The sequence below is a fragment of the Leptosomus discolor genome, chromosome Z (assembly GCF_034619465.1).
Source record: "Leptosomus discolor isolate bLepDis1 chromosome Z, bLepDis1.hap2, whole genome shotgun sequence".
In the NCBI taxonomy this organism is placed as follows: Eukaryota; Metazoa; Chordata; class Aves; order Leptosomiformes; family Leptosomidae; genus Leptosomus; species Leptosomus discolor.
Window position 1 is genome coordinate 14,946,309 of NC_141419.1, and position 16,311 is coordinate 14,962,619.

General features: G+C 37.5%; 1 protein-coding gene across 1 annotated transcript in view; it reads right to left on the minus strand.

The window, feature by feature from the left end:
- The window catches only part of XRCC4 (X-ray repair cross complementing 4), a 182,672-nt gene that overhangs the window by 149,692 nt on the left and 16,669 nt on the right, over positions 1 to 16,311 (minus strand). The window contains exons 2-3 of the mRNA XM_086479703.1: positions 15,663 to 15,812; positions 6,545 to 6,732 (exon numbers count right to left, since the gene is read on the minus strand). Of these exons, the coding sequence (XP_086335829.1) occupies positions 6,545 to 6,732; positions 15,663 to 15,801 (327 nt within the window). The 5' untranslated portion in view covers positions 15,802 to 15,812. The remainder of the gene's footprint in view (positions 1 to 6,544; positions 6,733 to 15,662; positions 15,813 to 16,311) is intronic.

Genomic DNA, 16,311 nt, shown 5'->3' on the forward strand with positions numbered 1-16,311 from the left:
TAAAAAAGAAGACCACTAGCACTCAAATAATTGTTTATCAAAGGCTATTTAATCAATTTAATTGCCAGTACAAAAAAAAAAGTCTTGCCGGATTTCCATTATTTATTATATGTGGAGTGACTCGCTGAAGTACTTGGAAAGATTTACTTCCAAGTGGTCACCTACTTAGATCAAGCACTAAATCACTGACTCTGTGATGGTGTTTGTTTAGGTGGCAGCAGTTTAGCTGGCCCAGCCTCAATGGCCCCTTACTGAGATCTCTGTGTGTGTGGCCCATTTTGCACTGCAGCTGGCTTGACACACAAGTCCCACTGTACACCAAACCCATTGTTATTTTAATGTGACTCTTAACAGTCTGCTTTGCCCTTACCACCCTAAAAACAGTTCCTAAGGGCAGAGTGCTGAACGTCCTACGGCAAAGCCACCTGTCATAAGGGAGATAAATCACAAACACATCAGAATTTTTAAAGGCATAATTTTTTAGGCTCGGCTACATCAGGCTGAGATACAGCTAGAACAAGTATTTCCACAACTCAAACAGCATCTTATCTTTGTTGATCACTGTTTCAAACAGATAAGAAAGAAAGTACTAAAATCCTTATGGACTTCCCTTAAATTAGACTATGATTCTTATTCTGTTACTTTTAAACCTACCTGCAACTATGACACTGAAAAATAAACATGTTACATAAATATCTCCTCTAAATCAGATATGAATTATTTGCGACTTGGGGAAGCTTTCCTTCCATTCAAAAAAACCCATCAGCACCTAAGAAGATACATTCATAACATAAATCTTACATATACATCATTATTATATATTAACCATTATAAACCCTTTTAAAAGGATTTGGAGATACAGGTTTCATTTCATCCTATCAGAGTAACACTGGAGTAGCTGCAGCATTCACATTTAAGCATCTAGCTTTGGTGGTAGACATCAATCAGTTCATGGAAGGAACCTACCTGTTCATCAAATAAACAACAGGTGAATTAGATTGTAAATTGTAGTCTTCTGAATGACTGTTACACAGATGCTGTAAATCACTCCCCTGATCTTTACTTATGATGACAGTAAAAGCTATACAAAAAATTGTCAAAAGGAATTCATGTCTGGATGCAGCCTGCTTCCTTAAGTTGCTGCTGATCTCCTTGACCTTCAAAATACAGTTCTGACTAACAAATGTGATTCCATCCTTAATGAGCCAGTACAAAAGAGGGAGAAGTAATTTTGAGCAACACAGAGAAGTTTTAAATCTCTAAACTTATTTACTTCCATAAGCAAATAAGGGATAATTATTCTTCCCTATGAGCTAGGGAAGGAAAAGCAAACTGACCTTCAAGGGCTTGTTTGTAAGCTTACCTTTATTGCTATCGTGGAAGATCATCTGTCATACTTACCACTGTCAAATGTTCCATCTAGACTACAAAAGACACTACAAACCTGAACAACCAACATCTATAAACCACATCCTCCATACTGTGTGTGTATATATGTGTCATTTTGGGGATGGAGAACACCTATTAAGTCACCTAATGCGCTATAGTACCAATGCAGGATAGTTACTTACAGTGCATTTTCCATTTCTTTGTCCATTCTGTTTCTAAGTGACTGCCACAATGGGGCAGCTACTACTTCCTCTGGCAAATACTTCAGCAGTAAAACAAATTTAAACGTCAGAAAATATTTCCCAATAATACGCCTACATTTTCCTTCGCTTAACAACAACCTGTTACTTTTACTTGCATTCCTATAGACCGCCCAATATAGTTTTGGTACACAGTTATATTTTAAGGAAACAGATCTTTAGCAAGATGCTCCAAAGATGGTAAAAATTACTTCAAGCATCACAGTTTAGTACAGTTACAGAAACAAAAATTCAGTATCTAACACATTTTTGCATCATCAAGTGACTATTACCAGTCACTAGTCCAAAATCACCTACAGATATTCTCTGACTGAAGACCGGAAAACAAATACCCGAGTGCACAACTAAAAAAAAATCTCAGAAGAACAGACTATTGAAAACAGAGTATTTCAGATTCATACATTCACTAAGCCCCTGAAAATTTTGTATGTGATTATATATTATATAACATATATATAGTATTTCAATATTGGTAACTACCAAGCTGAAAACTATGCTCATCAAGAGAAAAATCAAGGGACACTGGTGACACAGCTAACTTTAATTCACATCAGTCAATAATGATTAAATTACTGATCTGTAACACTGTAAACACTATTTTTTAAGGCTTAAAATGTTGAACGCTAACTTCTGATGCACTACCATATGAAAGCTTTTGTTATTTATGACAAATTGGATTTGTTTACTAAGATTCTAGTCTATATACAAAGCATGCTAATCATGTACAGAGTATGTTTCACATGTGCAGATATTTGCAAGAAATAGGGACCAACAGATACAGCAAGATGGTACACAGATGTAGCAGTATAAATCTCCCAGATGGATATGATACACAAAAAAAAAATGAGTTGTAGTTTATTGCTTTTTCTGCTTTCTCAGACACATTCTCTTTGCGAATTAAAGTAATAAAAATTAGTAAACACCATACTATTATTAACTAATATGAATTATAAATGCATCAAGAATGTTATTTGAGATTATCCATTTAAGCTATGGTCTCTACAAATAGATATGAATTTTCTTAACAAGGAGACAGAATAAGCAGCAACTTGTCTTTCAAGCTGCAAGAATTCAACACTGTAAATTTCTTAAGATGCTTTTAACATGCTCATTCCAGTTGGGGTATACCCATCACGTACCTAAACTTCATAGCCTTTTCATACAGTAATTATTTATAGACTATGTTATATCATTTGTAAATAAGGGTGCAGGACAAAACTGAAACTCTGATGTCTTCAGAAGAAAAAGGGCAAGTTATTCTGTAGAAATTCTATTCTTCATTTTTTAATAGGAATTAGTGGCTTATCCAGACCGGATAGAGAGCACTGAACTGGAAATAACTGGCTAAGACAGATGGGCATAAGTGACTGCTGGTGATCAACACCATACTGTAGGTAGGCTTCATGAAAATTTATTAAAGTAATCAAGTTTGCATATACAGTCATGCATATACCTCTGACGAAAGGCACACTGATTTTCCAAGAGAATAAAATTTATTCTTGGACACCTGTATACTCATCGGATGAAAAAATTTGCAATAACAGACAGCTGCCTAAATTGGTAAGCATTTTATAGCTCACTAAGCATAACAATGCATTTCAGAAGTACTGGGTTTTTTCAACTAAAATGATTGTTAACTTCATTATTTAAGACTAAGCAACACCTCCAGTATTCATACACAACCAACCACATCTTCATGCATACTTTTCTGTAATCTCTCCTTTTGTTATATATCAAATGATAAAATCATTGGTTTCAGTATATTAATCTTCTAATTATTCCTGATAATTTAATGGTCTTTTCTAACAATGGTAATTAATAATATAATGGAGTATGAAAGGAGAAGTAGGGAGCTGGAAAGTAGTATTATGTGCACTACTGTCAAAATTGGAAATGATTGTTTCTTTTCCTTTATGCTCACATTTTTAATCAAAAACATGAAGACTAACTGCATCTCTCAATTTGACTGCAGGTAACACTTTAACAAAAGAAATGCAGTACAGTTTAACCATAAGCTCCCCTCTCTCAACACACACGTCGCCATCATCACCCTTTCACCCCCTCTCCCCACCACACAATGCTCTTCCCAAGACTGGGAAGGTTGTAATTTACCTACATACAGAGTTGCTGAACTTCGAAAAGAGAAAGAGAAAACACTCATAATGACTAAACGAAGGATGTAAATACAAATACCCAGTACGAAAAATAAGTATCAATAAGAGATAAACACTGAATTTAAGTCATGTTTAAGTTGCAGAATAGTTTCTTTAGGCTTCCTCTGCCATAAAGCTGAATCTCAGCCCTCTGAATGTACAGAGCGCAGGACAATTAATTTCCTAATCTGATGCTGAAAGATATATATCATGAATATTTTCACAGAGAATTTGCAAAAAGTTTGAAATGTACTCACCTGAAAGTTACTTGTAATTCTGACAAGGGCTTTGGCATTTGTTTAGTACAGCAGGGAAAAAAAGTGTATTTTCACCCAAGAAACAACATCTTTTCTAAAAACGCTCTTTTGACACCCGAAGCTAAAAACTTGCATATCAATCAGGACATTTCATATTTTCAGTTTCTTTGGCCAGATTATTATTTTCCCAAATTGACATAAAGATGTTTTCATCTGATTTAAACTTCTCGTAAGCCTTAATTGATAGAAACATACATTAGGTGGTCCCACATATATGAAGATAATTTTGCCTTAATAAATATATAGTACGTATTTCATCTGTCTGGTATTTAGAATGCATTAAGTATGACACAGACAAGAAAAACAGGATTTTTAAAATTAATGGTATTATTTTCTAAGTACAATTTGGCCCTAACCCTGTAATCCTCCTGTAATAGAGTACTTTTGATCTAGACACTTTGTGAACAGCACTTAGCCCTGTGTGCTCACAAGAAGTGTCAAGGAGGGGGTATACAGCCCATAAGACCTTGGGTAAATACACAGAAATATTGATAATGCAGATTAGAAGACTTCTATCACCTGTCAGTCAAGAGCCAAATTTACTGCAATTTCCTATATTGCACAAGGAAAAAGCCTATAATGAAGTACTCCTAGGGAGTTGAACTCCATTCCATTGCATCTCTCTTCCTCTGCTTACTATAATGAAGCCAAGACTCTGACAATAAGCATGTAACTGAGCTGCTACTGATTAGGTAATCTGAATGGTCACCTCTTTAAAGTAAGTTTTTCCTCATCTCATCTAAAAGATACATATACATGAAGTACGCACATACTCCATTTTAGGTTTATGACCAATATCTGTACTGCATTATTTGCCGAATTCTAATTTAGAAGAAACAAGTATTTCCACCTTCCACTTCCAACAGACAGATCCCAGAGAAGGTAACTTCTCTGTTTTGGCTTAGGTTTTGTTACAAATCAGATACCTCTGCTAGTTTCTTAAAAGGCGACACCTTCCAAAATTAAGTACACAAGAAGAAAAGTATATCCCAATGGTCTGAAGAAGAAAACCTTTCAAACAAAGCAGGTAGGATAATCCCTAGACACTTTGCTCCCAGACAGAACTCCATACTAGATTTTTTTCCCCAAGGAAAAAAAAAAGATCGGGCCAAACACATTCCTACTCTTCTTCACTTACGATCTCATCTCTGTTCTCTCCCCACAATTCTCTCCTCCTTGATAATGCCAGTGAAACTGATTGCAGAACTGTGTCCTGAACTGGATCAGCATAATTTTAAATCAGTGCTTTTTAAACCCAAATTATTTCACTAAAGTGGCTGAGTGCTATCCTAGAACAATTGGAGCTGTGTCAAACCTCAGGAAAGGCAGAGCATTTTTTTTTTCTTCTCCAAAAATTAGAATACAACTAAGGAGGATTACCTTAATTTTGCTTCCTCCCCAGAAAGTCTTTAACACCAAACCACATCCAGAAACAATCAAAACTGTCAAGAGATACTGATTATACTGGTTTCTTTCTTGCTTTAAGAGAGTCCTTTCCTTTGCAGCCAAGAAACCAACATGGAACCATATTCCCAGTTGTAATGTAATGGATTTCCAGCAGGAAACAATTTTAGTATTAGCTTGCAAAATACTCAAACTAATAGAAAAGCTCTTTTTAAAAGAATATTTTAGGACTTGAAAATAATCTTACTTAAATTGTAATATTCCTTAGTTAGGTGAGTCTAGAGAGAGAAGAAAGAAGAAACATGCAGAGCAGAAATGCACTGGGGGCTGGAATTTGAAAAGGTAAGCACACTTCCCAAGTTAAAAATTAAAAACAAAGTCACATCTTATGTAACCTGTCAGCTTAATACGGAACTGCAGCTCCAACATGGAGGCATACTCTGCTTAAAAAAAACCCAACAAAACCAAACATAAATCAGAGAATCACAAAATGGTTTGGGTTGGAAGGGACCTTCAAGATCATCTAGTTCCAGCCCCCCTGCCATGGGCAGGGACACCTTCCACTAGACCAGGTTGCTCAAAGCCCCATCCAGCCTGGCCTTGAACACTGCTAGGGAGGGGGCAGCCACAACCTTGCTGGGCAACCTGTTCCCATGTCTCACCACCCTCACAGTAAAGAACTCCTTCCTTAACATCTAATCTAAATCTACCTGCTTTCAGTTTGAAACCATTACCCCTTGTCCTATCACCACAGTAATCCAAAACTTAAATAGAGAAGTAATACTCTTATTCATAGCATTAAAGAAAGTGACACAGAACTAGTTCTATTGATACCAAGTTTTGACTGGAAACAACAAACTTATTTCTAGTTTGGCCCATGGCAAGTTCACGATATTCATTCAATCTGAAATAGGTATCACAGATCTATTTGATTTTAAAGAACCTAGTAATATACACAAATATACCAAGAAGGTCCTTCTCATAGTTTAACAGTCAAATCTAAACATTTAACTATACTTACAGAGCCATCTTTCAGATTTCTTTCATAGGAGAATTGACACTCCGTATTTTCTTCATCTCTTGAAATAGCAAAGTTATATTTGCCAGCTGATTCTTCTCCAGCTATCAGTGCTTTCTTCAGTTCTTCGACATACTTTTCTCTATTCATTTCCATGTCAGCAGCCTCCCTAGAAATTTCAGCTTCAGACACTATCAAAAAGAAACATACAAGAAAAACACTTCTATCTGTGTGAACATGAAAATATATTTATATGTACATACAGACACACACACACCCATACACACACCCCCTTAAGGGGCAGGCAAATACTAGGAGACTATTCTTTCCTTGACATACACCAGTGTGCCAGACACTAACGGAAATGTATCAGGAATTCTGTATTTTTCAAAAGAATTAAGTTGTGGCCCTTTTTTCCCCTGTCTGAAAATGGTTTATTGCTACTAGTGCGCAATACTTGTCTAAAGTTATTCCGAATACCGCTAACTTTACAATAGACAGTGGAATGTTTTAACCATGATTTATTGTGCCCTCAGTTCTCTGTGAATGCCTGTAATCTAAACCCTCTAAGACAACAGATGCAACTATCTCCTCACACATTTTTGATCCACTTTTCTAAGTTTGTAACTTACAACCTTAAAACAAAACAAACTGTCAATTTACAAATGAAGCTACACCTAGAGACTTGAGAATCCATGTTTTACCGCTAACATTCACGGACCGCTAAATGAGGGATACGTCTCTACTTTGAATTACATTAGGTCTACAAAGAAAATTTTATTCCATTCCTTTGAAGATGAAGAATGGTTGAACGCGATACCGAACAGGTCAATAAAGATGTACTGACATTAAGAACCATGATAGCATTTCCCCCTCTGCTTCTGATCACTTATTTCTTCCTGAATTTTATTTTGGTTAACCCTTAAACTGAAATGGCAGCTTACCAAGACTCATCATCTTTCACTAGGAGTAGCAAGAAACAGTTCTTGATTTTACCACCTGGGACCCTGATTATTTTCCTTCTTTTTTATTTTATCCTATATACTCTTTCCTCAGTACGTTTAGAGATCAAATGTTAATCAGAATAACAATCTCAATAAAGAGTGCAGAATTTCTTGCATTGAGAGATATAAGCAAAGACTCTAAATTAAAGATAGGATGTGTATAATGCAATGCACGCTTTATTGTGCAGCCTACCAATGTAGGATTTTATATCATTTACTTGAATCTTCTGAGGAAGACTACTTTAGATTGTCATTTACCCCTGCTTATTCTTATTGCTAGACCCTTCTAGCAATTGCCCAGCATTTGAGAGAGCAAGGTACGCAAAAGAACAGTGGTTTGTGACAGCCTGAAAAAAAAACAAACAAACAAACAAACAAACAAACCACAAAACAAGACCAAATCAGAAAAAGCAAGCAAAACCACACAGAACAAAAAATAACCAAACAAAAAAAAACAAACAAAAAACCTAAACCCCAAAATACATCTGTCACAGAACTGCAAGTGACTTAAAAAAGTATCCCACTTAAACCCCCTATTAATAACTCTATTTCTTCTCCATACAAATGCTTCTGAAGACAGTTTCATATTGAGACATAAGCCTGCAGATGCTTCAAAGTCATACTGATAGAAATAGAACAGCATTTCAATCAAACATGAGCCTGTTCAAATTGCCTCATTTTTCTCCAATCTTCTTCTTGACACAGTAGCTAACCTTGTATAGCAAAGGAGACAGTATGTATCAAATGAATCCATCATCTAAAAATACAGCAAAGAGGTAAATGATTAATTATTTGCTATGAATAGTTATATCCTCACACACTTCAGGATTTCTGGATTCATTCTGCACCTTCATTAATTTTAGCTTATTTTCAGACTTGAAGTGGTTGAGGTTGGAAGGGGCCTCCGGGGATTGTCTAGTCCAACTCCACCGATTAAAGAAGGGTCAACTATAGAAGTTGCTCAGGACCATGTTTTGAATATCACCAAGAACTGAGGCACCCCATCTTCTCCAGACAATCTGTTCTGGTGCTTGGTTACTCCTATTGTAAAAAACTTTTTTCCTGTGCTTAAATAGAATTCCTCGTATTTCAGTTTGTACCCATCACCTTTTGTCCTTTCACTGGATGTCACTGAGAAGAGGCTGGAAGTATCTTCTTTACTTGCTTTCATCAAGTATTCACATACATCGACAAAATCTCCTTGAGCCTTCTCTCCTCCAGCTACACAGTCTCAGCTCTCTCAACCTGTCTTAGCATGACAGATGCTTAAGTCCTTCAGTCATCATGGACTGTCACTGGACTCCATTCCATAAGCTCATGTCTTTCTCATACTGAAGAGCCCAGAACTGGACATAGCACCACAGGTCTCACCAGGGCTGAGCAAGTGATTAATCATGCAAGTGATTAATGAAGATTTTAACATTAGTGGACAAAGTATTGACCCCTGTGGTACATGGCCACTAGGAACTGGCCCTCAGCTAGAATTCATGCCACTGATCACAACTCTTTGAAATCTGCTTGAACTGGCTGAGCTCAATTCATTTCACTGTTCCATCTATCTAGTCCATACTTTACCAGTTTGTCTACAAGGGTGCTAGAAGACACACTGTTGAAACCCGCGCAAGCTAAAGCCAAAAGAAACAAGCACCACTGCCCTTCCCTCATTCAACAAGCTAGTAATTTCAGAGGTTATCTGGCAGGTCAGGCATGATTTCCCTTTTGTAAATCCATACTGACTACTCATAATCTTGTATGTAGTATTTTTTTAAACGGTTTCCAGGACTATTCCGCCAACACTCTGTCGCTGACCAGCCTCCAGTTTCCCAGATCCATCCCCTTAACCTTCCCAAAGATAGGAGACACATTCCTCACAGTCCTTAAAAACATCCCCAGATCAGTATTACCTTGCAAAAATAATCAAGAGTGGCCTCACAATGACATGGGCCAGATCCCTCAAGTACTCATAGTCTCATTCAATCAGTACCATGGAGTTGTGGACATCCAGTTTCTTAAGATATTATCTAACCTGATCCTCCTCCAAGGGTAAGTCTCCTTTGCTCCTGACTTTCCCACTGATGTGAGCGGCTTGGGATTTCTAAAGGCAAATCTTTACCAGCAAAGACAGCACTGAGTAGTACTTCAGCCTTTTTCATATCCTTTGTCACCAGACCCCCTGCCCACTTCTGCAGCAGGCTAACATTTTTTCTCATTTTCCTTTTGCTGCTGATTAGCCAGCAGAAGTCCTAGTTGCCCTTCACATCCCTTGCCAGATGCTATTCCAGGTGGGTTATGGCTTTCCTAACCCTGTCCCTGCATGCTTGGTCTCTCTATACCCCTCCCTGACCACCTTCCCCTGGCTTCCACTTCTTGCACACTTCCTTTTTGTCTGCATTTAGTCAGGAGCTCCTTGCAGGCCTCCTACCACCTTTGCTCAATTTCCTGTTCCAGTGAGATGAACCATTTCAGCACTACAGGCTTTGGGACGAGTGGCTGAAAAGCTGCCAGGCAGAAAAGTTCCTGGGGGTGCTAGCTGACAGGCGGCTGAATATGAACCAGCAGTGTGCCCACATGGCCAAGAAGCCCAACAGCATCCTGGCCTATATCAGAAATGGTGTGGCCAACAGGAGTAGGGAGGTGATCGTGCCCCTGTACTCGGCACTGGTGAGGCCACACCTCGAATACTGTAGGCACCACAGTACAGCAAAGACATTGAGGTGCTGGAGTGGGTACAGAGAAGGGCAATGAAGCTGGTGAAGGGTCTGGAGAACAGGTCTTGTGAGGAGCGTCTGAGGGAACTGGGATTGTTTAGCCTGGAGAAGAGGAGGCTGAGGGGAGACCTTATTGCTCTCTACAACTACCTAAAACGAAGCTGTAAGCGAGGCTGATGTTGGTCTCTTCTCCCAAATGACTAACGACAAGACAACAGGTAATGGCCTCAAGCTGCACCAGCAGAGATTTACATTGGATATTAAGACAAATTTCTTTACTAAAAGAGTGATTAGGCGTTGGAACAGGCTGCCCAGGGAGGTGGAGTCACCATTCCTGGAGGTGTTCAAAAGACATCTAGATATGGTGCTTAGGGACGTGGTTTAGTGGTGGACTTGGCAGTGTTAGGATAATCATCAAGTCCAACCATCTTAAAGGTCTTTTCCAACCAAAATGATTCTAAGATTCTATGATTTTTGAGCTTGTAGGAGCCTTGAAAAACCAGCCATTTCTCCTGGACCTCTCTTCTCTCAAGAGCCATATCCCATGAGATTCTTTTAAAGAGATCCTGAAAGAGATCAAAGTATGCTCTCTTGAAATCTAGGGCTGTTATCTTGCTTTTTTACTGTGTTCCCTCTTCTCATGATCCTGAACTCTACCCACACAACAGTCACTGTAGCAAAAGGCTGTCCCCAGCTTTGACTTACTCAACCAGCTCATCTTTGTTCCCAAGCATTAGCTTTTGTAGTCCACCTCTCTACACATCTCAAAATACGGAAAACATGTAGACTTTACTGATCTCAGACTCAGCTGAGGAGGGTTTTGTTGGGACTTTTGTGCTGTTCTTTCTTTTAATAAGAGGTCACAATAATCAGTTAGGTCATCTATTCACAGATACACCGACTATTTTGCACACACAAAACCTGAAATATTACCTTGCTAATCACTTAAAGTGATTACCACATGTCTGCAAAACCTGGTATGACATGTCAGTCCGTAACACTGAAGTCTATTACTCTGTTCAGAAGGCACAGGCGGACAACTAGGTGAAAAAGGAGATGCAGGAAGCAAGAGAGAGCATGCTAATGTCACCACCACAAAGAAACAAAAGTTGACAGAAGAAGAAACTACCCCCTTCTGTGGAAAATCTGAGCTTGCAGATTCACTTGGTTACAAGGTTAAATTAGTGGGTCAGAATCACATTAGTTATCCCCTAGCACAAAGGATTTTTTCCGAGGCAGATTCAAATCTGTTAGGGCCTTTAAAAGACAGAAGGCAAAGGGATGCAAGGATACTGAACCACTTTGAAGTTATGACAAGGGAAGAAAAAAAAAAAAAAAAAATAGAATAGAGTTAGGCTCAATAAATATAAGCAAGTCAGTCCTTGTCACAATAAGATATGTAATGTCAGGCCTATGGCAGTCTGAAGTCTGTCACAAAGTTCCCCATATTATTCTTAAGAGAATACGCTTAAAAACGTGTAGACTCTGGTCCCCTTTTCTTTTAAAGGTACATGAGGAAACCTGTCACACACATATTAGCCTAACAAAGTAAAAGGACAAGGCTCAATACATAGCATTTTACCAGATCTGCAACAACACAAACATTCAGCAGATGTAGAAATTGCAGAAATGTCATTATACATTAAAAAGAACACAGGAGTGCTGAGGAATATGCATTAGAACAAACCAGAAATAAGGTAAATCCACAATCACTATTACTAGATTGGAGAAGATACATCTAGCTTTATTTTTTAAATTGCATTATCTACATTGCAGAGAAGGAAAAAAAAAAAAAAAAACACCAGGGCGGGGGCGGAAAAGAGAGGCCAGGGAGAAGTGTAGCATATTATAACTGTATGTCCCTACAGATTTGCAAACTCAAGATGTGTGCTCTCCATAAAAGTTTATCTCCCAAAATGGAAACTGTATTTGTCTGTCCATTATAGAAGACGTAATAGACAGTCATACACAAACATTTTTGTAATCAGCCTAATATTGATGAGCTTTAGGGCACTGAAATACTCTTACACTCCTAATAAACTAGACATTCAAAATATAAATATTTTAGTATCATCATTTGAAGAATGTTACATTTTTCAAATTTAATCCTACAACCCAACAAGACAAATTTAAACAGAGCAAAAAGTAAGCAGCAGCCCTCTTCACTAAAAAATCTTTAGGAAAGCGAACATAGGACACAGAGAGAATGGATAAAGGTGTAACAGAATCCTTTTTTCACTGCATGGACATCACAACCATCTTTCTTCCAATATGTACACCCCTTTCCTAATACATGAAGGGAAAGTGGCTGAGAAAGGGCCACATATATATCCAGCTAGTACTTGGTCCTATGAACAGGACTTTGAGTGCAAAGCCACAATATTTAGCTGTAATACTGCATCACTCCCTCCTTCCCTATGCACCAGACACACGTGCATCTGGCATGCAGGTACATGAACAAGAGCAAAGCCAGCATGCAGCACTGCAAACATGAAAAGAATTACAAGAAAGCACCTGCCAAGTCAAAGTCAGTTGTACATTAACCCTCACACATTAAGACTGACAGGTATGGAATTCAGAACAGGACTTGGTACCATTACAAACAGTGCTGCAAAGCTGGAGGCTGTAAACTTACATCAGCCATTGCAGGTGCCATCAGTTCTTGCCTACCTCATTGTAAGCCAAATGTTCACCCCTCAGCCCCAACGTAACTGAACACTTGCAAGTATGTCAGATGAAGAAGTAAAAGTATTTTCCAAGATTTTTAAAACGTATATTAAGCATGAAACTGATGATATAAGAAAGGCTTAAGACTAACAATTGTCAGCTGCATCTTGTATTTTAAAACTGAAAGCAGCACTTTTAATGTTCATATAAGAATGACACAGTGGAACTACTGTCAGCAAAAAAGATCAGCCTCGAAGTCAGTGAACAATTAGGGCTACGGTGATGTTCAACACTCATCTTGCAGAGATAACAAACCACTACAAAAAGCAAGAATTCAGTGGGGAAGGCAGGTAATAAATTTATTAGCAACACATTTCTATTTTATTATAAGCTACAGCCACCAATCATTTCCTCATTAGCTAGCTTATGTTTTGTACAGGACAGTAGGCAGAGTTGAGAGAGTAAAGGCCACTAGTACATCAGCAATCCCCTTAAGTCCCCCAAAACAGTACAGACAGAAATGTGGAATCCCTTGCAGTATGAGGCAAAACGGGGCAGAAAAAAAGTAAGTTGGAAATAACTTTCAAAAAGAGGTCTATAATAGTGATTTCAACACTGAGAAAAATTAGATAAATTTTTAAAAAACAATACTAACATACTGTAATAGATCACTGTGGTTTTTCCCTCCTGTATTTCCTGTACATGCTGCATGTTCCTTTACCTTCTAAAACTAGCAAAACTGATCAATAGTTAGAGAAACATGAATTGTATGAATCGATATACCTGTAGTCCTTCAACTCGCTACCAAGTGAATACATTAGATCATATTGTGTACTTGTGCACTTCTGCCCCCCCAAGATTTACTTTCATTTCTCCTCCTTAAATAGGACTCCCAGTACTTTTCATCATCACATTAAATATACAAAAACCATAAAAGACAACTCCATCAGCAACTCACATTCACTTCCTGGTAGGTCTTGCCAAGCAAAATAATCCACAGCATGAGAAACCCAAAAGGGATTTCCCACAGCAAGAATTTTCTGACCACTGCTTTCCCTCCTCCCAGAGGTTTTGAATTTAGAAGCTAAGCGGTCCCAAACATGACGTAGTAACTTAAAAAAAGTCATCAAGAACAACGAGTGTATGAAAACACAGATCTGTGCAGTAGGAAAGTCTCAACACAAGAACGTCACATTCTAATGAAATTCTTCAAAGGACTACAAATTCCTTAGAAATACTACAATAGAAATTCCTTAGAAATAGATCAGATTCTTGCAAAAGAAACAGAAGCACTCTCCCTTGGATGAGTACCCAGTGCTTATGCTAAACTGTTGTGGGTTCCTTTCTTTCCTTTTAATAGAGTGAGGTCATCTTGCTTTCACTGGTCCTCTGTTTTGCGAAATGATCCTCCATCCAGTCTGCCAGATGCAGGAAGTTAGCAAAATGAGAACTGTGTTTATGTATTTTTTCTATCCTCTTCCAGTTACAGTGACATAGCTTTTACTTAGAAAAATAACAGATTTAAAGAATCAGCTTTTTGTAAATTTTAAGCTGGGGACTTTAGTTAGTTACATAAGAACAACCAGAAAAGCTTTAAACAGAAAAACTAGTATGCTCAACTGGTTAAGTATTTGTCAATGCTAACATGCTTTTTGTCATTTTGAAAATACACAGTTTGACTATCCTATTGCCAAATCAAAGAAGAAAAACCTTTCATACCAGACTACAGGGAACCAGCATTGAAATATATGTATTTGTCTTGTGCAGGAACTCCTAATCAATTGTGTGTTTGAAATGTTAACAGGAATATGGAACAGCAGATTTAATACATATGTAGACATATTTTAACTTAGTCTTGTTTCGTAGTTTCGAAATAAAAAAAGGCAAAAATTGTAGTAAAAAAGAAAGTTAATGAATGATTAAGCTTCTTTTTACACACAGGAACTACACACACACACTCATATACATATATAGTTTGTATACTTTTATATATACACAAAGCTTTTTTTAAAAAAAATAATACATCTATCAGGCTTATTTGAAGCTTGACTTATGTAGGAACTGTGGAGAAACAACATCCACTGGACGGGGGAGGGAGGGAAGGATCGAACTACATGGACTTCTATTCTTATAATTCAGAAAAAAGCGTCAGGAAAATGTTTTGTGCCTACAGTATGCTGTAAAATATATCATTCTTTCCTCCTTCTGAACTATTTTTGCCACTGAGAGAAGGGCTTTTTATCAAGTATTTGATACATTTCTAAAGGAACACACAATATTTTCTTGTCCCTTCTTCTCAAAAGTTCACCTGAGTACCAAACACAGCTATCTTCTATTATTAAGATTCTATGAAGCCATTTAAAAAACATTTGCACTTAAATGCTTCATGAACTATAATCTGCAAATGGAATTTGCATGACACATTTGTTCAAGGATCTGGAGAAGATACAGAAGTGGAACTCCAATATCACTGTAAGAAATTCTGTTCTTGAGGAAGAACGTATCACTGCATAGCAATATGCTAAATGAATTAGTATTACATTTGATGTGCAGTCTTCCCAGATTTGAAAGATCTCTGAACACATCCCAGAAGACCATGAACCCCACCTTCTCCATCACTGGGGAGAGGGAAAGCTCATAAAAAGCTTTTGATGGAAGTTGTGGGTCTCAGTTTAGAAAGTGTTTAAAAACAATAACAAAGAACAGTAATAATTTAAAACATTTTTTTCTTTCCATTATTACCTGTCCCAGTCCATGCACACTGACCATCACTAAGTAATATACCAAAGCCAGTGCCTAAATCTTTTTCCCATGATACTTGTAAAAAATATGTTGCTTCTGGATCAGAAACTGGATGAATTCTGTTCAAAGTCTTCTCCATTTTCCAGACACCTGTTCAAGAAACAAGATAAACTGGTTATAACCAATGGCTTACTTTCCAGAGGTGCTTAGCAGTTTTACATAACTAGCTTCAGAAAAAAGAAAAAAAAAAAAAAAAACGAATATAAGCATGCCTAGAATTTTATTTTACATTCCTTCACAAATTCAGTTTTTTCAGAGAACTGATATTTCCAAAGAGAAAACTGGATTACAGTAAGTTAGGTTTAAAAGAACAGTGCCAACAATCAAATATATTTGAATAGTCCCAAATTAAGAAACCAAGAAGCTGGGGAACAGAAAATTACAGTTCTGAAGCACTTCCCCATGGCTATGTTTTTAATTTACTCTCCACTATCACCCAACATACAGCACATGCAATATAGTTCAAAATGATCAATATTCATCTGGAAGACTGCCATGTGAAAGCATGCTACTAAGCTTCACTGAAAATCAGAGGTTGTAGTGCACATCAAATAAATTATTTAATAAAATGGGTGCTGCAGAGAACAAC